This window comes from Euwallacea similis, chromosome 35, assembly GCF_039881205.1.
Source record: "Euwallacea similis isolate ESF13 chromosome 35, ESF131.1, whole genome shotgun sequence".
NCBI lineage: Eukaryota > Metazoa > Arthropoda > Insecta > Coleoptera > Curculionidae > Euwallacea > Euwallacea similis.
The window spans coordinates 649,786-670,924 of record NC_089643.1 but is presented as its reverse complement, the minus strand read 5'-3'; the positions used below and the strand labels follow the sequence as shown (position 1 = coordinate 670,924).

General features: G+C 34.9%; 8 protein-coding genes across 8 annotated transcripts in view; 4 read left to right on the top strand and 4 right to left on the bottom strand.

Annotated features, from left to right (window-relative positions):
* The window catches only part of Pi4KIIIalpha (phosphatidylinositol 4-kinase III alpha), a 95,648-nt gene that overhangs the window by 58,943 nt on the left and 15,566 nt on the right, over positions 1 to 21,139 (bottom strand). The gene's annotated exons all lie outside the window — the stretch shown is intronic.
* RpL35 (Ribosomal protein L35) lies at positions 52 to 1,172 on the bottom strand. The gene is made up of 3 exons (XM_066404511.1): positions 1,143 to 1,172; positions 479 to 615; positions 52 to 316 (listed from the first exon to the last, which is right to left on the bottom strand). Exons 1-3 carry the CDS (start codon positions 1,170 to 1,172, stop codon positions 85 to 87), a joined length of 399 nt encoding a protein of 132 aa, XP_066260608.1. The 3' UTR covers positions 52 to 84.
* Positions 1,925 to 3,485, bottom strand: shv (DnaJ homolog shv). The gene is made up of 4 exons (XM_066404573.1): positions 2,721 to 3,485; positions 2,509 to 2,666; positions 2,247 to 2,457; positions 1,925 to 2,192 (listed from the first exon to the last, which is right to left on the bottom strand). Exons 1-4 carry the CDS (start codon positions 3,355 to 3,357, stop codon positions 2,128 to 2,130), a joined length of 1,071 nt encoding a protein of 356 aa, XP_066260670.1. The 5' UTR covers positions 3,358 to 3,485; the 3' UTR covers positions 1,925 to 2,127.
* Positions 5,531 to 8,952, top strand: neb (nebbish). The gene is made up of 2 exons (XM_066404578.1): positions 5,531 to 6,855; positions 7,178 to 8,952. Exons 1-2 carry the CDS (start codon positions 5,719 to 5,721, stop codon positions 8,099 to 8,101), a joined length of 2,061 nt encoding a protein of 686 aa, XP_066260675.1. The 5' UTR covers positions 5,531 to 5,718; the 3' UTR covers positions 8,102 to 8,952.
* Positions 9,692 to 17,197, top strand: Set2 (SET domain containing 2). The gene is made up of 12 exons (XM_066404465.1): positions 9,692 to 12,598; positions 13,276 to 13,429; positions 13,562 to 13,892; positions 13,943 to 14,430; positions 14,492 to 14,698; positions 14,808 to 15,106; positions 15,348 to 15,437; positions 15,576 to 15,721; positions 15,775 to 15,973; positions 16,029 to 16,405; positions 16,454 to 16,807; positions 16,858 to 17,197. Exons 1-12 carry the CDS (start codon positions 9,784 to 9,786, stop codon positions 17,023 to 17,025), a joined length of 5,628 nt encoding a protein of 1,875 aa, XP_066260562.1. The 5' UTR covers positions 9,692 to 9,783; the 3' UTR covers positions 17,026 to 17,197.
* On the top strand, positions 17,882 to 19,282 carry mRpL3 (mitochondrial ribosomal protein L3). The gene is made up of 5 exons (XM_066404568.1): positions 17,882 to 18,030; positions 18,090 to 18,180; positions 18,236 to 18,451; positions 18,503 to 18,792; positions 18,845 to 19,282. Exons 1-5 carry the CDS (start codon positions 17,957 to 17,959, stop codon positions 19,266 to 19,268), a joined length of 1,095 nt encoding a protein of 364 aa, XP_066260665.1. The 5' UTR covers positions 17,882 to 17,956; the 3' UTR covers positions 19,269 to 19,282.
* Positions 19,311 to 20,125, bottom strand: LOC136418498 (calcium load-activated calcium channel). Its single transcript, XM_066404569.1, has 3 exons — positions 19,877 to 20,125; positions 19,650 to 19,824; positions 19,311 to 19,597 (listed from the first exon to the last, which is right to left on the bottom strand). Exons 1-3 carry the CDS (start codon positions 20,013 to 20,015, stop codon positions 19,360 to 19,362), a joined length of 552 nt encoding a protein of 183 aa, XP_066260666.1. The 5' UTR covers positions 20,016 to 20,125; the 3' UTR covers positions 19,311 to 19,359.
* On the top strand, positions 20,309 to 21,046 carry RpII18 (RNA polymerase II subunit RpII18). Its single transcript, XM_066404537.1, has 2 exons — positions 20,309 to 20,659; positions 20,739 to 21,046. Exons 1-2 carry the CDS (start codon positions 20,533 to 20,535, stop codon positions 21,005 to 21,007), a joined length of 396 nt encoding a protein of 131 aa, XP_066260634.1. The 5' UTR covers positions 20,309 to 20,532; the 3' UTR covers positions 21,008 to 21,046.

Below are 21,139 nucleotides of genomic sequence, written 5' to 3'. Positions count from 1 at the left end.
AATACTGCCTACTATTTTCCTCCTCAATTCATTTGATATGTCAAAGAAAACAAATTTTAGAACATATTTTATTAAACTAAAAATTTAAGCCTTAAGTGCAAATTTTCGTGGTGGGAAGGCTGACAATTTCCTGATTTCCTTAGGAGTCTTGATTTTGCTCTCATGTGATGAGAGTGCGCGACGGATGGCGCGGGTCTTCTTGGGCCTCAAGTCTAAAGGCTTGTATTTTTTATTTTTGTAGAGCTTCCTTAAGTTCTCCTTTTGCTTCTGGTGCATAACAATGTACACACGGGCAATAGCTTTCCTCACAACGCGGCTAAAAAAAAATTGTGTTTAAATTAATAAAAATTAACAAAATTAGATCTGAACAGTAAACACTTGTTTAGGAATAACTAATTAGGATTACATAGAAACCCTTGAAAGAGGGCAAAATTGGGATTTAAACAAGAATTCTGAAGTTACTTCTAGAAATACTTACATCTTTGAGAGCTTAGAAGGAGCCCCACCAGTGACCTTGGCCACCCTCAGACTTGTCAGTTCTTTCTTCAAGTCTTCGAGCTGCTTGGTCAGCTCTTTTTTGTCTTTGTTTCGCAATTCCGAACACTTTACCTTACCCTAGAAAAAATAAACCAAAATATAACCTGAAAACTAAATCTGACCATTGATAGTTAAATAAACGAGAAAATTGATTAAATATCAATTGAACCGCATAGTGATCCTTAAAAGGGAGAATTTAAGGTAAAGATTCATTCAAGATTGATTAAATTAAGATAAATATTTCAAGATTATTTAAAAACCCACCATTTTGGTTAGTTGAAAAACGATGAAGAACTTTTATTTTGTTTCGGTACCTCTGTGCTAAATCAGTTGACGCTTGTCACTGTCAAATTATACTGCACTTGCACTTCACACGCTCTAAGAACAAAGTAAATAATGTCAACAACTAGTATGCAATATAGAATGTCCTTAAATGAGGGACAACTCTATTACAATTGTCGAAATACGATGATTTAACTGAAGTTGCCTTCATTCACATTTTAGAAATAAAAAACATTAAATTTAAAATCTCTTTTCTCATGGCAGTAAATGAACAAACTCTTTCTACAGCAATTTTTTGAGGTGACAAATCTGAATCATTCTACATTTTTGTTGTAAAGTGCTAGGTTGGTCATTTTTAAAAATGCGTCTGTTTTTTGTCGCCTTGTATAAAATTTAGTTCTAATAAAATCATCGACTTTTAACGTATATTACAATTTGCATAAAACGAGACATTTGTACATGCTAGGAAAACAATATTATGAACATTTCAATTTCAGTATGTCTAACTATTGTTTATAAATTCATAGCATTTCTTGAGACCTAAAAGTATTCACTACTTGCAAAGTTGCTGTACTTGTAGATATTATTCTAAATAGCGCTTTATTTTATTAGTTATCTGTATTTTTTAAGCGAATTATTATTTTTCCTGTATGTTATTTGAGAATAAAGCATCACACACATAAGCAGGGGTTATTTGAGTGATGGAATTGCATGCTGTTCTCAGTTAACATCATTTGCATTCCATTGCATTGAAACTAATAAAAGTTTAAGAAAGGTCAAAGGACTCAGAAATGTGAAAATTTTATGAGGTTTGAAACAACTAAACATGCAACTTCGTCAAACAGATATAAGATGAGGGACCAAAAATATGTGAAGTACTTTGTACTATTGAGTTACGTTGCTGTACGAAAAGTTATTGAGTGTTAAGAAAAAAAAATGCAAATTTGCCGAACGTCTTACCAAAAAATATATTAATAACGCTATATTTTTTTGACTCATAAGACCAAAACCATGTTGAAGTCTTTCAAAATACATACTATAGAAAATATGGAGAAATATTTTGCCAATATCTTTCCCATCAGTAACAATTAGCAAAACACAACACAATAATTTAGTAACTGTATTATACAAATAATTTACAAATAAAATTGTTGCAACGATTTTAAATCCTCTTAGGTGCTTATACTTATAATTAAATAAATAAAAAATCAACTAGCTCACACATACAGAAATGCATACATTTTATATACAGGAGGGGGCTCAAATCAACCACAAACTAAGTATAATCTAAAATATTCAACACTGCCTTCAGTGTCCATTAAGCCCATTGTACACTCGATTATTGGAACTTTGATTTAGGATTTTCTTTATGGCTAAAAAAAAAATAAAAATATATAAATTACTAGGGCCATAAAATAATGTCTTACAGTCTTTTTCCTCTGTGCTAAGCTCCTGCTTAGGAAACTCCACATCAAAGGTAATAAAAAGAGTGCCATGGAGGTTATTGTTTTCGTAATTGGGCATCCCTTCCCCTTTCTTCCTGATCCTGGCACCAGGCCAAGTAATCTTATCTCTGGTTACTGAGACCATGTGACCATCAAGATGTTGTAACTCAATGGTGAATCCCACCAATGCATCCTAGAGAGAGATTATTTGACATTTATTGGTTTTATTAAAAATTTAACTTACTTGAAGGGTAATTGTAATGTTAGTATAGAGGTCATCACCTCTCCTTTCAAATATTGGATGAGGTTGTGTCTTGATTTTTAACACAAGGTTGCCAGGTTCTCCATCAAGATGAGGTTCTCCCTCAGCGGTAAATTTAGTTTCTTGGCCATCAATCATGCCTAAAGAGTAATCCAATTTATAAACAATACATTAACCGAAATTCAAAAACCCACCAGGCTCCACCTCCATTTCCAAAGTTCGTTCCTCATTCACAAGCTTAACATTTGGACATTCATCACATACAGTTTGCTGCATCATTTGGAACCGTCCAGGTCCTAAGCTCTTTGTAATCATTTCTTGTCTGCAGTTGCACTGCCTTGTTCCATGGGTTGGCTTCATTACAGGCTTATTTCTAGTTATTTCAATGAAATTCCCAGTATACAAATCCTCCAGTGTAACAAAAATGTCCATGACAAGATCCGCCCCTCGAGGTGCTTCATTTCTCTGATCCGAACCTCCGAAGTGGAAACCAAAGTCCCCAAAAAAGCTGGCAAAAGGATCCATGCCTCCATCCATCATCCCATCTTTCTGTAAGCAGTCTTCCCCGCAACGGTCATACTTTTTACGTTTTTCTTCGTCAGAGAGCACTTCATAGGCTGCCCCAAGGTCCTGGAATTTCTGAGACGCTTCAGGGTCATCTTGATTTTTATCAGGGTGCAATTCCTTGGCCAGTCGCCGATAAGCTTTTTTAATATCATGTAAACTAGCAGACTTTGAGACTCCTAAGATGTTGTAGAAGTCCCTTCCAGCAAAAACAACCCCTACAAGCAAGATATGAAACAGGAATATAAAGTGCCACGTTAAGTTCATCTTAATTGGACTTCAAGTGACTTTACTTTAAAAACTCATAGTAATTTATAAAAGGTTTTATTGAATAAATGATAAATTTTGATGTAAGAAATTTATATACGAAAATGTATTTTATTAACGTCAAATGAAGACAACCGAAAAGCATGTGGAAACCTCTCATTGGTGGAAATTTGATAGAGATGCAAATAGGACAGCCAATCAACGAAGAGATATTTTTAAATCAGCTGATTTAACACTGAATCAAATATCGACAATTAATACAGCGTTAGAAGGTTTTCTTTATGACTCGAATTATAGATCTGCTCTTTCTATCATTTTCCTCCTGTAGCAGTTTAATTTTCAAGTTTATTTTTAATTTAACCCGCTAATAACAAGCAATTGAGGAAATAAAAAATGTGCATTCTTAATCGTCTACAAGGATAAATAATTTTAGCACACTAATTCATTAAATTTGCAAATTGAACAGTTAGAATTTACAATACTTTACCTGAATAGATTCGTCAAAAGAAAGTCATCTTTTAGAGACAGAATATTTTTCTTTTTTAAATTAGCCGATTTGGCCTCCTGTATCACAATCTGCTAGAATATTCAAGAGTATTATACATTTATTATGTATACATATATTATATATTAAATATGTATATATGTAAGATTTAGATGCGGTTAGGGAAAAATGAAACAATACAAGTTTTGAGGCATTTCTTTACTTCTCAAGAACCAAGGCCAGAATGCACCCCGATACACACGTCCTATCCACCCCCGAGCGCATCATTTTTTTTTCAGAGCATTGATAAGTAACATTCCAGGCTTTTTCCCATGATTACCTGACCCATCATCAATTTTTCTCTCGCCTATGTTAAAGGAATTTAGAAATAACCCTCTATCGTTTTCCCACGCTTATCTTAGAAGGAATTTACGGCTAATTCCCATATCATTTTCATATAGTATTACTTAATGGTTTTAACATAAATAAGGAATGTTCACATATATACATATATTGTAGTTTTAATAATAAAGATTTTAGTAACTAATTCATTCATAAAATGATTTTATAGATAAATAATGAAAATGTGCATTACACTAATAGTTAATTCATAATTATTTCCATAATATGACGTATGAGTCAGCATATCTGGTTGTTTTGATAGGGTTAAATAAAGTCAAGTAAGCTGCGACTATAAACTTACCAATCATATTACTTGTTTCTTATTTGAATGCCGCATTTGCGTGTATTGCTCTTTCATTTGTTTTTTTTTCAATTGTGAACTTGCAAAAAGCAGTTCAGATGTTACAAGTCGCCGATCAGGATAAAAACGAATTATGTGGTATTGAAGACTGGGAACAAATATGACTAAGAAAAAGAAATGAAGGAGTGGAAATCAAAATCCTGTCCCCCACGCCTCTTTGGAAATAAAGGTAATGAAAACGGTGATGACTTGACGGCGTAAAGAAAGAACAAAATATGCTCAATTGAAAGCTTGAAAATACTACTGAGATTTCCTTACAAGTAGTAAAGAAGAAAATCTGGCCTCAATCAAAAAATCAATACGATTGTAAATACGCATATAAACAAACATACTATAGAGAAATATTCTGTCTCGCGTGATATTTGCATGCCGCTTAACCCCCGAACACCTCGCCAAAATAGGTATCAACAATAATGAAATGCGTGAATGTGAAGTGAAGTTAATCATCTAATTTTTTAGTGCTCACAAGACCTCCGTAAAACCAATAGCTACAAAAAAATAGTAGCGTGACGGTGCATCAATTAGGGTAGAAGTTCATCAGTAAACCATCGGAGTAGGCGACTTCCATTTTGGTCAAATACATTAAGGAAAACAGTCTTAATGCAAACTGAGAGAAAGGTGTTCATAAGGAAGCGGGAAAAAGGGGACCAAGAGAATAAATCTTACGTAAATTTGACCGAAAGTTATTCTAAAATAAATTTTGATAGTATCGATGCCACTGAAATGTAACAGAGTATCGGTGCTAAGTATCGATAGTGCTAAGAATAAAGCATCGATATAGTACAGTTAGGGTCCCTATGTGCAATATGCCGAATGCCTAAAGATGTGTAATTTTGAAAATGCGCCTTATTTTCGTCCTGCGCCGAACTTACAAAATACCTGTAACGACAATATCGATGTTCTTATCCCCTCTACTTCTACAATTCAATGTCACCGACGTAACCCAATGGTCATGAGCAGTACACTTTGGAAGTATTTGGTTAAATTAACGGACGTTTTTAAAAATTCAAATAATTTTAGTAATTTTATAATAATAATAATGTATTTTCAACGTTTTTTACAATTGCTATAAATTTTAAATTCAGCAATTTTCTGCAAATCTCAGCCGTCAGTCATGTCCACTTCACCCGCAAAAAGTTTTACTCCAAGAAAACGCGTTTTGTCCACTCCTTCCAGTCTATTCTCAACCCCCAAAACTCCAAGGTCCCAACAACCTTCTGCGGGTACCCCTGAGTGTTTCTCCCGAGTTGTTCTAGAAACCCCTAAAACTCAGTCAAAGAGTACCAAAGAGAGAATTGATGAAGAATCCAACTTAACAGTTGCAGTGAGAATTCGCCCTATGAATGCTTTGGAACTCGCAGTTGTGGGCTCTGAGGATATGGTTCGTGTTAAAGAGAAGCAAATTATAGTTTGTCCTCCCAAACATATTAATCAATATACAGCTATAGATCATACATTCAATTATGATCATGTGTTTTGGTCTGTAGATGAAACTCACCCATTGTGTGCCAAACAGGAGGATGTCTTTATGACTATTGGAGTCCCATTGTTGAACAGTGCCTTCAAAGGGTTTAATGCATGTCTGTTTGCTTATGGACAAACTGGTTCTGGCAAAAGCTATAGTATGATGGGAAAAAATATGTGTGATATAAGTGATATTGATTCAGAAGTTTTTTCTGGGGTGACTCCAAGATTTTGTAGAGAGCTTTTTAAAAGAGCTTTGGAACTTAAAAATGAATATGTTATCAGTATTGAAGTGAGCTACTTTGAAATATACAATGAGAAAATACATGACTTGCTAGCAGCCCCTGTTCAAAATTCCGTTAGAGTTCCTCTTAAAGTTAGGGAGCACCCAATCTTAGGACCCTACATTGTAGATCTAACAACACATACTGTAAATTCCTATGCAGAACTTCGCAGTTTCCTCATTATGGGTAATAAAAATAGAGCTGTCGCCAGTACTTCAATGAATGAGTTTTCATCCAGATCACACAGCATATTTTCAATAGAAATAGGCCAGAGTAAAAGTTTGAATGATACTGACAATAGTCGAAGGAGTAAAGTTAGCTTAGTAGATTTGGCAGGAAGTGAGAGATTAGGGGGTACTTTTAATGGGGAGGAAAGGATGAAACAAGGGGTTTCCATTAACAAGTCATTGCTTACCTTGGGCAAATGCATTAGTGCATTAGCTGAAAGGAGGAAAAATCAGTTTATTCCCTATAGGGATTCAGTGTTAACTTGGCTATTGAGGGTAAGTTGGGCTATCTAACACAGGCTTTTTTAAAGTTATTTGTATTAATTAAATCAACATATCAGCTCTGTGATTTTCATTTACTTTAGAATTTAAATGTATTAGTGAGATTACTGTTAGCTTAAATAGGTGACTCAAGTAAATTTCAGAAAAAGATATACCAACTGTGAAATTTAATTTTCCTTCAGTGCTGTTTAGTTTCCATTATTTCGCTCCTAACTTATGGCCAATCTCATGTGTATTCAGATATCCATCTTTGTATCCTTTTTAATTTTATTCATTCCAAATGACCTGTCTTATAGATACTTTATTTTATTTTCAGGAAAGCTTGGGAGGTAATTCTCTAACCTGCATGCTAGCCACAATATCCCCAGCAAGCACACATTTAGAAGAAACCCTGTCCACTTTAAGATATGCCTGCCAAGCAAGAACTATAATAAACAGAGCAAGGATAAATGAAAGCCCCCATGATCGTCTTATACGGGAACTTCGATTAGAAGTGGAAAGGCTGAGAGCCTTGCGAATGGATTATGAAAGACGAAGCTCTTATGGCTGTTCTTCTCTTAGTTTGAATGGCAGTAATAATGCTTCAGAAGTCGAAGAAATTAAAGCCAAACTCTCCGAAACAGAAAGTAAATTGTTTGAAGCTCAAGAAGTTTGGGAGCAACGATTCATGGAAAGTAGGCAGAGTCAGTTAAAGGAGCTTGCTGAAGCTGAAAAATACAGGGCAGAATTGGAGTCAAAAGTTAGGGTTTTGAAGACTGTTAATGAAGATGTCAATTTGTCCCCATTTAGGAGCAATTTTCTAGAAGAACTTGAGGGAGTGCTGACAAAATCAGGAAAAAATGAAGACTCTATTGACAAGTTAAAGCAATGGTGCAATGACAATGGACTTGTATGTACTTTTAACTTAAATAAGTTAAAAATCGTGGATCATGTTAAAGGAAAACATGCTTTAGTATCATTGGACAGTTTAAGTGTTAATGGTTATGAGAATATTAGGGATTTTTTAAGTGACTTGCATTGGCTGGAAAATAATAACTCAGTGAAAGGGCCTTTAAGGGCTGAGATGGTTTCAACAATGAACCAAATTTATCGGCTTTTAGGGAACCTTGAACCAGTGGAAAATGATAATAATCTATGTCTGTTGTATGCCAAAGTCAATAAGGCATTGCAAAAGTTTGAAACCGCTCTACTGAATAGTGTTAAACAACCAAAGGCTGTAACCTTTAATTTAGACACTTAATTTTTATTTATATTGTGTATATGTGTTTTTAATGGGAATTTCTGATGTGTTGCAAGGTGTCTTTTTTTAAGGGTGTCCTCTGTAGCCATCTCCGCAACATAGAGTGTTACAAAATAGGTTAAATATGAAAAAAGTTGCTATTTTTGAAGGCTTTTTTTAATTTGGCATAAAAAGCCCCTCCAAATGGCTTGTAGTTTCCTAGTTTTCCAAAACCTAATTGATGAAATTGATGAAAAATTTAAATTGAAAACATTTGAAAAATTGTCTGATCAAAAAATATTAAATACTTTTAATGTCAGTTTTTTTCTACAGCTTAAACTTATTCTCCTAATTCTTTCAATGTAACTCTAATTTTTCCCACATCAGAAAATATTGATAGTGGAAAAATAAGCTTAATAAAATATTAAATTCTGAAATAATACATTAATTTTTCAAGAATTAAAACCACTTTCCAAACATAAAATAAAAATTCCAGGTCCGTATTTTAAATAAATGAATTGGTATAAAAGAGTACTAAATTTTTTCGGCCAAAGTCATCGTTTGTGAAATATTTTCGATTATATGTTTATTGCGAACTACCTCTGGGAATCCGAAAACCATTTTGGTAATGCCGTTTACGGCATATCAAAAGTTTTTAAAAATTGCAACTTTTTCTCGTTCTTCAACTAATTTTTTAACTCTCATTGTTTCGTAAATACAAATAGTAAGCATATTTAAAAAGACACCCTGTGTGTAGATATTCCATTATCCTTGTTAACTATGTGCTTTGTTCGCTTGTCTACTTATTTCTAGACCGGAAGATGTAGAAACAGTAGATATTTAATTTATAACAATAAAATGACCCATATTTGTACCCTATTCTCCATGGAATTACTTGCCAAGAGGTCGTAACTTTCATTCATATTTAAATAATATCTTAATGTTTAAATCTAGTTATAAATAGTAAGAACGAATACAGTTTTTACCTAAACGCCTTTTAGTTTATAGGATTCTTTACACAGTTTGCATTACAATTTAAGCGTTTTTCAGACAAAAAGTGAGGGAAATAATTTAAAATTTCCACCATATTGATGTAGTTGTGGTTTAGTCACGGCAACTTGGTATATTTGTGTCTCTGTCTCACTTAATATGCAAGGCAGTGTAACAAAGTAGTAGAGTAGGTTAAGCTATTTCGGTGATAAATTGCAGATTTTAAAAATTCTAATTTATGTGAACGCTGAGTGGAAACTAATAGATTTTTTAACTAATAATGTGTCTTTTCTTATTATTGCTGATTGCTGTATCCTAGAAAGGTGGATATTAGGAAACAGAGGTTAAAATTAGACAATAATTATTGTTGTACTGAATTTAGCATTCAGCGATACGAATTTAAGCACCCATCGGAGCGGTATTACTTACCCCCAGCAGCCATATTGGTATAAAAGAATAGGTTATGATTTGTAAAATGTCAATTTTTTGTAATATCAAGTAAGTTTATTTCCGTGTGGAAATTTCTTTTCAAAGTTAATGTTTTTTAAATTAGATTAATGATGATCAGGTAAGCTGTGTGTACATTTAATATTTCATTTATTTCGTTATTTTAACCTCCCACATAATAAACATTGTCCTCTTGCAGGCAGGAACGTCACATTTGATCCCGAAATAAAAGTATCTTATACTTTTTGGTTTGGGTCCCTCAAACCATGCCCCCAAAAAAGAAAAAGACCCTCCCTGTAGTGGTGGGCACAGTATCAACCAGGTCTACAAGAAGAGAGAGTATTGTTAATGTAGAAATCATCCCACGAGCCAGTAAAAAGTCATTAATAAAGAAAACAACACAAGCTAGTGCATCTATAGTAAATCCCAATCACGAAACTGAACATAAAACTGCTGAAACCGACCCCGAAATTGTTCAAATTTTAAAGGACTGGTCTGATGACGATTCCAGTAAAAATGAAGCAGTAACAGCAGACAAAATAAGGACTATGTCCCCAATGCAGGTGGCTGAAGATGAACAATCATTAATAGATATTTTAGAAGGAAAGCAATCCGACGATTTATCTATGAAAATTGAAGGCGATCAGAATCCAATTCTTGCAGTTCTTAATAGGTCAGTCATTAAGAAGGATATATTAACTGAGAATCCAATAGTAAACATTGACAGCCCAAAAGTGGATGAATCAGATATAATAGAGGAATGTGTAGTTGAGGATAACAGTTTTATCATTGAAAGTCCTGAGGGGCAATCGTCAAATGTGGAGCCAAACCTGATCGATGACAAAAGCTTTGACACTTCAAATGTTGCATCAGAATCCACTCAGAGCATTGAGAAGAATATTGAGGCACTGGAATGTGGAAATGTCTCGAAAGGTATAGAAATGAAATCTGAGACTAGTTATCCAAGTGAAATGATGGAAGATGAAACTCAGATTAATAAAGCTGAGCCATCAGGAACCACAATAATCTGCAATGAAAATGTTTCTAATTTTGAAATGAACCTTCCTGGTGATCCTCTTGGTGAGCAAATCATAACAGAAGATGTTACAGAGTCATCATGTATAAACACTGAACATGAAACTTCTCAAAGCAAAAGTGTTAATCCTATTGATCACTCAGTGGAAGATAGTTTGTGTGAAAAAATGTTAGAATCAATGCAAATCTCAACTCAAGAACAGACTAAAGATTTTAGCCAGGAATCGGATGGAAAAAATATGCAAGACGAATCAGTGGATGCTTCTTGTATCACAGGCAGTATTTTAAATGATGAAATGTCAAAAATGTCCCTTAAAAACATAGAGCAAGATTCAATACAGAATCAGGAGAGCTCTCTTACTAGCTTTAAAGGTAACCTGCAAGATCTATCACTAGAAAATCAAGTTAAAGACATTGAAGCTACTCCATCTGAAAAGCATATAATATTAGTTAGTTCAGATATATTACTGGGTAAAACAAAGTGTTCCAATGTTTCTCCAATTCCTTTCAAAGAAAGTGCGATTTCTATGTCTAGTTGCCCAGAAACTATTGAAAGTCCAACAGCATATCAAGATGAGATGAAAATATCCTCTTCAACATCATCAGAAAATATTGTTGAATTCAAATTAGCTCCAATGAAACTATCAGATATTAAAGTGAAACTTGAAGCCTTATGTGAGACAACAGAGCAAATGGATGTTGAGTCTGAAAGTTCAGCAAAACCTGAAACAAAGACAACTGAAATCAAGGAAGAAGAATCAATTTCTGAAACTCCCAGACCAAATGATGATGATGAAAATGTCATAATATGGAGGATTCCTCAAGATTCGCCCAAGAGAGAAACCAAAATTGCCGACTGTTGGTTTGTAAAACCTCCAAAAAACTTTAGAAGAGGTCCTAGTAGCATGAATTTGCAACTTATTGACGAGACTATAGATGAAGTGCTTCAGAAATATGCTTGTGATGATCAGCAAGAAACAAACACGTCAAACTCTTTGATTTCTTCAATCGCTGTAGACCCAATATCAAGTCTATATCACAGTCAACAGGATGAAATTTCAAGCCAACCAAGCACTTCAAGCCAGAAGAGCACATTTAATCAATGTAGTTCATTTTCAAATACCTCTCCAAGTCCGAAAAGTACTTTAAATGAGCAAACTTTGAGTCAGGAGGGAGTAGGAACAAGTCAGAAGAATGTTGGTGGTTCTAAAGGTAAGGTAGCAAAGGAAAGCAAAATCAAGAAGAGCAGCGACTCAAAAAAGAAAAATAAATCCAAAAAAGAGGGCAAAGGTAAAAAAGATGAAGCTTCAGAAGAAGTTCGGAGATCTGACAGAATCAAAACCATTCCTCGAATAAAAAAGAAATCATATGGTTTGGTAAAATCAAAATCAGAACTGAGCCTCGATGCTGAGAATTCTGATAGTAATTCAATACATGACAAATCATCCCCTACAAGCTTTCCTCCATTAACTAAAACTGATAAATCCAAATTAAAATCAAAATCATCTGATAACTTGGAAATTGGGGGTCTTCTAACTTCTACAGATCCAAAAGTTATTGCATTAAAGAAGGAAAAATCTGCCAAAGCAGAAATTGAAGCTCGGCTAAAGACTTTTGTGCACCTCAAGGAAAATGTGTTTAAAACAGATAGACAAACATGTAAAGAGGCCAAAGAAATGGTATGTGATTGTTACTTAGCTGAGGAAGATATTCAAAACAACGAATTTGGATGTGGGGATGATTGTTTGAATCGATTGCTAATGATAGAGTGCGGAGACTTGTGTCAAGTGAGGAATAGATGCACCAACAAGAGGTTCCAGAAAAGCCTTTTTGCCCCAGTTGAGGTATTTAAAACTGAGAAGAAAGGTTTGGGACTGAGGGCAGCAGCCAACATCGCATATGGAGAATTTATTATTGAATATGTAGGGGAGGTTGTAAATCCTGAAGAGTTTGATAAGAGGGCAGAAGTTTACTCTAAGGACAAGAACATACATTTCTATTTCATGTCCTTGAGGGCTGATGCAATTATTGATGCTACAACCAAAGGTACGTAACAATTTACAAGATTTATTGTGCAAGTTGTGTTTCAGGAGTGTTTATTAATAAATTTGACATTTTGCTGAAGATATCCCAAATTTACTGAGAATTCACTAGCTCCTGAACAATGCTTTAGAGAAGAGAATCAGGCAGAAACGTTGATGATAGTAATATGGGGGGAAAAAATTCTCAAAAAAATGTTTTTTGGAACATTCTCCAGTGGCAATTTTTGAATATATGCTTACTATAATATACCAAAAACAGCTCACAGTGAATTACTGCATTAGGTCTATAAATTACGTCGTTTCTATTGAAAAGTTTAAAAGAGGTGATGACAGTTAATAGGACGTTCCAGCTCAGAGTGAACAAGGTCCATTTGTAAGCCTAAAAGGCTCTATAGGAAAAACCCATTCTATAAATATAATATAAATTCTTCCAGGATGCATCATGTTTTCAATAAGGTTTCAGGTGGCCGAAAAAATGTCTAATCTCTACAAAGATTTCCAAATTAAGAATCTTCAAATGAGATAGATCTAAGTGGACAATCCAAAATCAAAAATTAAAATTTTGGGAAATCTCCAGTAACCTGCACTCTTTCCATATTATTACTATGTGTTTGCATAGCTTTTGCATTTTCTTCCCCTTATATACTACATCGTTTCAGTTGTTTATCTCTCTGGTTTCAGGGAATATTTCGAGGTTTATCAACCATTCCTGTGATCCTAATGCTGAGACCGAAAAATGGACTGTAAATGGGGAATTGCGAATAGGATTTTTTAGCACCAGGACGATCTTAGCTGGAGAGGAAATCACTTTTGATTACCGTTTTCAAAGATATGGGTAAAAAGATTATTTCAATTCGATTGGTGTTTTAGGATTTAATCGAAAAAAGATCAAGAATTGTGTATTAAAAATTTATGGTAAAATGAGTTTCAATGGAAATATATTGCTTAAATTTTTCTCTTCATGTAGCAAGGAAGCTCAAAGGTGTTACTGCGAAGCTACAACGTGCCGAGGCTGGCTTGGCGATGGCCCCAGCGAATCAGAGGATGAGGAGGATGAGGAAGAAGACGAGGCTAACAAACTTTCATCAGAACTGGCAAATGCAGAAACTGAATTGTCTTCCGACATTCCTAAACCTCAAGCCGAAATTCAAACAGAGCCTGAGAATATGGAAGTCGAAATCACCCCACAACTTCATCCAACTGAAATAACTGCAGTTGAAACGCCTCAAACAGTAGAACCCCTCAAGAAAACATCTAAAAAGAAGTCTAGAAAAGAGGTTTTATATGAAGAAATTGATGTAAGTAGGTAAATATTATTTATTAGTGGTAGCTTAGGGATTTGTTTTAGCAACTCAATGAGGATATTGAGATGTTGCTAACGACAGGCCTCAAGAATCAAACGCACACCCTCAAACTTAGCAGATTGATGGTCAGAGCGAAAGATTTAGAACAGCGCAAAAAGTTGCTGCGCACTTTACGCCGCGGCGAACTGGCTTGTCGCAGACTGTTTTTGGATTATCATGGATTAAGATTAATGCATGGTTACATGATCGACGCTCAGCAGCTTAAAAACAATGCAAAAGCCTCCCTGGAAGTCATGCAAACCAAACTGGAAGTTCTTCAGACGTTGGCTGTTCTGCCCATTCAAAACAAAACGATGCTGATTGAGAGCAAAGTTTTACCGGCCGTGACAAAATGGTCCACAAACGAGGATATTGAGGAAGATGGGGAAACGAAGCATGAAGGTGGAAGTAGAATGGATGGTGATGGAGAGCCACAGGTCAAGGAGATAATTGATGAGATCAAGTTTTTGGCGAGTAAGCTTTTGGAGGAGTGGTAGGTGACCGTAATTATTTTATCGTTATTAATATTCTAAAGTTTTCGTTTTAATTTTGAGGATGAACTTAAAAGAAATCTTCAGAATTCCCAAAAGGCAGAGAATCGAGCAAATGAAAGAACATGAGAAAGAGGCGAATAAGAAATACATGGAAGGCAAAGAAGCTTATTCGCAAGAGAAAGAGTCTTCCAGAAAAAATGATCATCAACGCTACCGATCTTGGTCACGGTATAAATCAGAGAGAGAGACGAACAAGAGAAGCTCCAGGTAGGTACTTCCAAAAATTAATTGAAGCAGTCAAAAGTAATTTAAGTTTTTTGTAAATTTTTCGTTCAAATTGCTAAGAATTATTTAATATTATCCCAATCAACTCTAGAGTGGAAGAGAGAGACAGGCCTTCGGCTGAATTCTTGAAAATCAGTAAACATGAAAGACGGAAATTGTTTGCCCTTCAAATGGAGCTGCGCGAAGAAGAAAGAAGAATGAAACAGCGGGAACTTTGGCGTCAGCATGAGATTAACTGCATGCTTATCGGTGCCGACCCTCGATTTACTGCTCCTTTTGACCCTAGCAAAGGGTTCCAATATATCTGGAACCCTTCTTTGGGTCAGTGGCAAGCTTTGCCCTCCTCTCAAAGTCAGAGAGCATTTGGGTCACCTGCGACCAACTCGCAAGGTAAATAACGACTGCAGTTATCATACAAGGTGGTCCGTGGAAACCGTACATATTTCCCGAAAAAATAAATCGATTTTACTCAAAAAATTTTGGCCCATCGTCCATAAATAAACTTGAAGTGCTTCAAGACGTTTTCGTTCGACAAGATATCGTAACAATTATATCTTTTAGTACGTTTTTGGTGGCCCATCGTGTATGTACAACACCTGTAATACGTATTTATAAGATATATTTTCTGCAGGAACTCCAACCAAACAGCATGTACTGAATTCATTTGCCTCTCCTATGATAAGTGTTCCTGGTTCTATCCCTGGTACTCCTCAATATCCAGGTAAGTAGGTGTATTTTTTGTTTTGAACAATTCCCAAAATTTTGTACTATTTTGTGTTCCTCAAGAGATCTTTATTCTTCAATGGTTTCAATCTAGTCAAAGTAATTTTATAGGCAAAAATAAATGTTTTTTTTTAAGGTCTGCAACCAAATTTGCCTGCAATGGTGCCTGGTATAGCCTCATCTCTACCGAATCCTGTGCCCGGTGTTGCGGCATCATTACCTGTAATCTCGACCACTTTGCCCAATCCTATGACCGTTTTGCCTGGAATCAACCATGCCGGGGTAGACCACCAAATATATAACCAGAAAATATAAATTCACATTTTTTTTCTTAGTTGCCGCCCTATCAAGAATCAAAGGAAGACACAACTCAAGTTAAATTCGCCGGTCCAATTCCACCTCCGGCGAAGCTCCCTCCTAAGTGGAAGTGCGCAAAAGACAAATATGGACGCCCTTACTATTATCACGTGAAAATCAGAAAGAGCCAATGGGAACCACCGCTATTTCCCGAACCTGTTGAGCCTTTAGAAGAATGTAACTAATCAAAAAAGCTTTTTCAACATAAATTTAAAGATTTTTTCAACCACAGATTCGACGAGTTCCGATACTACCAGCAGTAGCACTTCAGAATCAAGTTCGGAGTCTTATAGCGATGACGATCTTGACGATAGTAGATTATTGCAGGAAGTGCGAAAGCAAATGAAGGGGACTCCGTCAAAGGCCCCCGTTAAATCTGCTATTCCTGATCACATCAAGAAGGAGGGGAGCGTATCAATAACTCCAAGCCCAGAAATAAAGGTCCAGACCGAATCTGATGATGAAGAAGACCAGAACTTGGACGTTAAACCAGAACCTGATCAAATATCGTCAATCGACATCAGATTGAAGGAACAATTCAACGTGGATGCCACTGAAGTGCCTAAAAAGAAAAAGCGGACAGGCTTGTGCCAAGAAATCATTATTAGTGTAAGTAAAATCATAGTTATGAAACACTGAAACACAAGTATTTTGCAGCCTCGAACTGAAGCCGATCGTATTCAGTCGAAAGAAGATCTCAAGCGATACAAAGCAACTAAAGAGAAATTGAAAAGACAAAAAGAGCTGCTTCAAGCCAAGAAAAAGCTGAAAACTTCTTCCGCTAGTGAGCTATTCAAGGGGCCTAAAGAGAAAAAAACGCCAAAAGTAACAGTTAAAACAAAAATAAAGGAAATGAAAGAATGGAATGACGAACACGCAAAGAAAATCAAAGAAGTTTTTCGCTCTACGATGGCTCACACAGTAGTGGGGGTATTAAATGCTTATAGAAAGCCTGATTGTCTGGAAGCGAGAATCACCAATACTGAGGATTTTAAGCATTTAGCCAGAAAGGTTTGTGTATCAATCCATTTTTCTTCAATTTACTTTAATTAATTTTTTAGCTGACCCATTTTGTAATGCTCAAAGAAATGAAGCACATCCCTACCATAGACGATTTGGTTTGTTCGGATAACGTGAAAGCAAAGGCTAAGGAGTATATCAGGAAATACATGAGTAAATTTGGGGACGTTTATCAAAAGAGGCATGATGAGCCTGATTTTAAAGATTAAATCAGCTTTTAGCGATAAGATTCACTTTAAAGTTTCAATTATTTTCACTTTAATTAATGCTTTTTTATTGGGGCTTTACTCCTTTTTTGTCACTTTGGTTTTAATGTTATGAGGTCAAATGTGGAAATTTGTATATTCAATATTATAAAGTATTAAATGGAGGTTTTGTGGATGTGCAATGGTTTTTTTTACTTATCTGTAAACACATTTTTCATGCATAAAGCAGCCTTTGCGTTTGAAAATGCGTGGCAATTTTGACGATCATCAATATTTGGTTATTATTGTAGCTTTTCTAGGGTTTTGTGTTGAAATTTTAATATGATATAGACTCGTCATTGTAGAAATAAGGATTAAATATTGTTCTTACGCTATGGATGCAAAAAGTTTATGTATACTATAATGGGTACCGAAGCAATTTATTTGGCTAAGTGACTATTCTTAATGTTTTTAATTTTTCAAAATATACTTTTTTTGTTCTTGGCTAATAAGAATGTTTTATTTATTTCTAGAACGTGAGTTTAGTCTCCAGTTATAACACAATATTGTTAAAAGGGCAGAAAATTTAGAAAAATATTAACACTAAGGAAAATAAGGCTTAATAGTGGAAATACTGGAAGAGTGTCTATGATAAATTCATCGGCTTTACTTATCAGATGTTTAATGATAAGTGACCCGATCAACGCCGTGTATTGATGATTCACATCCTACTTGCCTCCTTACTTTGCATCCAGCGGCCCTATTGTATTAACCATTACTTTTGACAGCCATATCCCACCGAACTGTCAATCTGTCAAAATTATTAAAATTGTTAGGTTAGAAAATTCAAACAATTTTTAAATAATTACAATATAAAAATTTATTATTCATTTAATTGTTAATAAAATAATAATTGTACGAGTGTTTCAGTATTCGAACATTAAAATTAATAAACATGGCCTTAAGTTTAAATATCACAAAAACGTGCTGTAGCGGGAGATTTCTCAAAGAAAAACTTCGACTTGTTAGGTGAATTTCTCACATTCTTCCTTATGTCCATTCTAGATAAGCTCTAAAATCTATTTTAGCGTGGCATCCCTCGATTTCAAACGAGAAAAATATTTGGGTCCACCACCTAAACTTAGAAATCCTACCTGGTGGATACCAAAAATTAGAAAAGTAAATTTGACCAAATATACTATGAAATCAAACATTTATCTCTATTAAATTACAGCGCAGTGACGATCAATTGAGCCCTGAAAATTCGGAATTTATCAAAGAAGTTCTACAGGACCAGGTGGCAAAATGTACAGAACAAGTAAAACAAATTACCCCCAACAAAATTTTATGGAGGCGAGATATGGCAAGAACAGGGGTAATTGCAAAAAAAATTGGGATTTATCCTATGTGGTTGAAGAATGGAACTAAAATTTCTACTACTTTGCTACAAGTAAATTTAACCAATATAAAATGTACCAAAAAATAATTAAAACAACTGTAGGTGTTAGATAATTATGTAGTAAAATATTTTACTCCTGACTCGTACGAGTCTCCAAGGGAATTGAGAACCACAATTAAAAACAAAAAAGGATGCTTGTTAATAGGTGCTGAAATAGGTGATCCTACCGGTTTTACCAAAGAATATTGTGGGTTGTTTAAGAATTCAGGAGTTCTGCCAACAAAGTATTTAGCCAGATTTTTTGTTAGTCCTGATGCAGCTTTACCTGTAGGTACTACTATCAGTGCCCAGCACTTTCAAGTAGGGAATTTTGTTGATGTTCGTGGCAAAACGTAAGTCTAAATCTGAATTTTTGAAATTACAAATTTATGAATAAATTTGTAGTATAGACAGAGGATTCCAAGGTGTCATGAAAAGGCATGGATTCAGTGGTATGCCAGCCAGTCATGGTGTTACAAAAACTCATAGGAGGGGTGGTAATATTGGAGGGGGTGGAGAAAAAGGACGAGTTTGGCCTGGCACTAAAATGCCAGGGCATATGGGGAATAGGTACAGAATCACCAAAGGTTTGAAAGTGTGGAGAATTAATACCAAATACAACATTTTATGGGTGTCTGGTCAAGCTATACCTGGAGAAACCAACTCAATTGTTTACATTTATGATACAATCTTACCTTTAAAGAGGCCCCAAAAAGAGTTGCCTTTCCCTACTTTTTTTGATGTTGATAATGAGGATGTTGCTGAAGATATTTATGATGATCAAATTCATCAGTTTTCAGACCAGACTATTTTGTATGATGAGAAATAAATTTTATGGGATTTGATTGTGGTTTAAGTCCCTTAATAACGGTAATAATAATAATATAATTGTCTTAAATAAATGCTAATATGAAACAGGTTTATTTAAATTGCCCCGGTGTAGGCCCAAAGAGGCTATTGCCTTGTTTTGAGGCAGCTCTTGAGGGTGCAAAACCTAACAGTTTCTGTATATTTTGCCTAATGGACATAGTGCACAAAATGTATAAAAATATGAATGAACAATCATAGTAATCATCCCCAGGTAAATTTCTATGGCTAAGCCCTTGAATCCATGTTAATGGCAAAAATGGGAGTCTGGCAACCACTCTGCCATCAAAGCTAAAATTTGCATTTATTTAATTTTTTACAGAAGTATATTCTTAACACTTACATGTTATTAAACATACTGAGAAGGGCAGTAAAGGCGAACCCAATGGCAAACATGGATTTCATTTTCACAAATGAAAGATCTCGATTGTTGTGTTTGAGTCTATCCTCTTCCCGTTCAATTTTTTTCTTCTGTTGCTTGTCTAATGTGTCTCCATGAGTTTCTTTCCGTTTTTCAACTGAAATACAGTGTGCCTTATAGGATCAGTACATGATGAAAATAATACTTACGTTTTTTACTTTGTTTCTCCACTTCAGCTTTTAATTTTTGGTACCTTTCAGTTCGGTATACCATCAACCACGTTAGGCCTTCCCCCAGAAATGCAGTGCAAATTGATATGAAGACTATCAGTAATGTGTCGACCCACATTTTCGTTACTTTTTGTTATTAAAGAGTAATTAATCGCCAATTTTCACGATGTAATAATTTTCATATAATTTTTGGCCAATATATCCTAACCTCCCTCTCAGGTACAGTTCGACGTCATTCATTTTACCAAATAACATAACCTTAATTCTTGGAATCACAAGGATGCCGCTATATTCTTCTTTATGTATTGTCATCCTGCTCTACACCCACTCAATAAAAGGAAACAGAAAATCTATTCTTAGCTTTTGTAAGCTTTTCTCTCAATGTGTACACATTATGACGTCTGCCTGTTTTGTCATACGGTGTGTTATTTAATTTTATAAGCAAAGTAAACGAACTTTAAAAACTATTATTTTATTAATATTTGTTGATAATAATTTCTAACTAAAATTATCGTCTCAAGTAAAATAAAAATCATAAAAGAGGATACAGGTTATAGAAAAGAAAATATTCTGCCACCTCCAATTTTATAGTTGAAAACAGAGGCCTTCTCCATTGAGTTTTGGAGAAGGAAAGCATGGCAGATGAAGAATATGAAGATAACGATGTTGGGGACGATTTCGACGACGATGTAGAAGATGACAACATTGAAGAACTAGATCAACCTGAAGAAGAGGGTGATAACATCGATATTTTACAGCCAGGTGAATTTCACAACAAATTCCCTCAAGCCTTTTTGCTCATCTATTATTATAAGCATAAACAAATATAACTTTATCTAAGGTCAAGCTGGTGGTGGAGTACCTAAAAACAAGCGCATAACAACCAAGTACATGACCAAATATGAAAGAGCGAGAGTATTGGGCACCAGAGCTCTGCAAATAGCCATGTGCGCCCCAGTTATGGTGGAATTAGACGGGGAAACAGATCCTTTGCAGATAGCAATGAAGGAACTAAAACAGAGGAAGATACCTATTATTATTCGAAGATATTTACCTGATCATTCTTATGAGGATTGGGGCATTGACGAGCTGATTATTATCGATCATTAGATATGTTATAAATTTGGATTTAAATATATAGATTTTTTAAAGTATTTTTTTGTTTTGTTATTGAGGGAAACGACGAATTTTTGAAGAATCGAATGTTTAAAGTTTAACCTCAAAAATATCCTAATCATAACC

Bases quoted from the DNA above. Each gene is read 5' to 3' on its own strand.
- Set2 (XM_066404465.1), top strand. From the start codon at position 9,784: ATGCCCCCAAAAAAGAAAAAGACCCTCCCTGTAGTGGTGGGCACAGTA. The intron at 12,599-13,275 runs GTACGTAACAAT...CTCTGGTTTCAG, and splicing joins TATTGATGCTACAACCAAAG to GGAATATTTCGAGGTTTATC. The intron at 16,808-16,857 runs GTTTGTGTATCA...TTAATTTTTTAG, and splicing joins TTAAGCATTTAGCCAGAAAG to CTGACCCATTTTGTAATGCT.
- LOC136418498 (XM_066404569.1), bottom strand. From the start codon at position 20,015: ATGTGGGTCGACACATTACTGATAGTCTTCATATCAATTTGCACTGCA. The intron at 19,825-19,876 runs GTAAGTATTATT...ACTGTATTTCAG, and splicing joins GGAGAAACAAAGTAAAAAAC to TTGAAAAACGGAAAGAAACT. The intron at 19,598-19,649 runs GTAAGTGTTAAG...TGCAAATTTTAG, and splicing joins CTCAGTATGTTTAATAACAT to CTTTGATGGCAGAGTGGTTG.
- RpII18 (XM_066404537.1), top strand. From the start codon at position 20,533: ATGGCAGATGAAGAATATGAAGATAACGATGTTGGGGACGATTTCGAC. The intron at 20,660-20,738 runs GTGAATTTCACA...ACTTTATCTAAG, and splicing joins CATCGATATTTTACAGCCAG to GTCAAGCTGGTGGTGGAGTA.
- mRpL3 (XM_066404568.1), top strand. From the start codon at position 17,957: ATGGCCTTAAGTTTAAATATCACAAAAACGTGCTGTAGCGGGAGATTT. The intron at 18,031-18,089 runs GTGAATTTCTCA...AATCTATTTTAG, and splicing joins GAAAAACTTCGACTTGTTAG to CGTGGCATCCCTCGATTTCA. The intron at 18,452-18,502 runs GTAAATTTAACC...AAACAACTGTAG, and splicing joins TTTCTACTACTTTGCTACAA to GTGTTAGATAATTATGTAGT.
- shv (XM_066404573.1), bottom strand. From the start codon at position 3,357: ATGAACTTAACGTGGCACTTTATATTCCTGTTTCATATCTTGCTTGTA. The intron at 2,458-2,508 runs GTAAGTTAAATT...ATCTCTCTCTAG, and splicing joins ACATTACAATTACCCTTCAA to GATGCATTGGTGGGATTCAC. The intron at 2,193-2,246 runs GTAAGACATTAT...TTTTTTTTTTAG, and splicing joins TAGCACAGAGGAAAAAGACT to CCATAAAGAAAATCCTAAAT.
- RpL35 (XM_066404511.1), bottom strand. From the start codon at position 1,172: ATGACCAACCTAGCACTTTACAACAAAAAT. The intron at 616-1,142 runs GTAGAATGATTC...TATTTTTTCTAG, and splicing joins TAGCACTTTACAACAAAAAT to GGTAAGGTAAAGTGTTCGGA. The intron at 317-478 runs GTAAGTATTTCT...ATTTTTTTTTAG, and splicing joins CCTTCTAAGCTCTCAAAGAT to CCGCGTTGTGAGGAAAGCTA.
- neb (XM_066404578.1), top strand. From the start codon at position 5,719: ATGTCCACTTCACCCGCAAAAAGTTTTACTCCAAGAAAACGCGTTTTG. The intron at 6,856-7,177 runs GTAAGTTGGGCT...TTTTATTTTCAG, and splicing joins TGTTAACTTGGCTATTGAGG to GAAAGCTTGGGAGGTAATTC.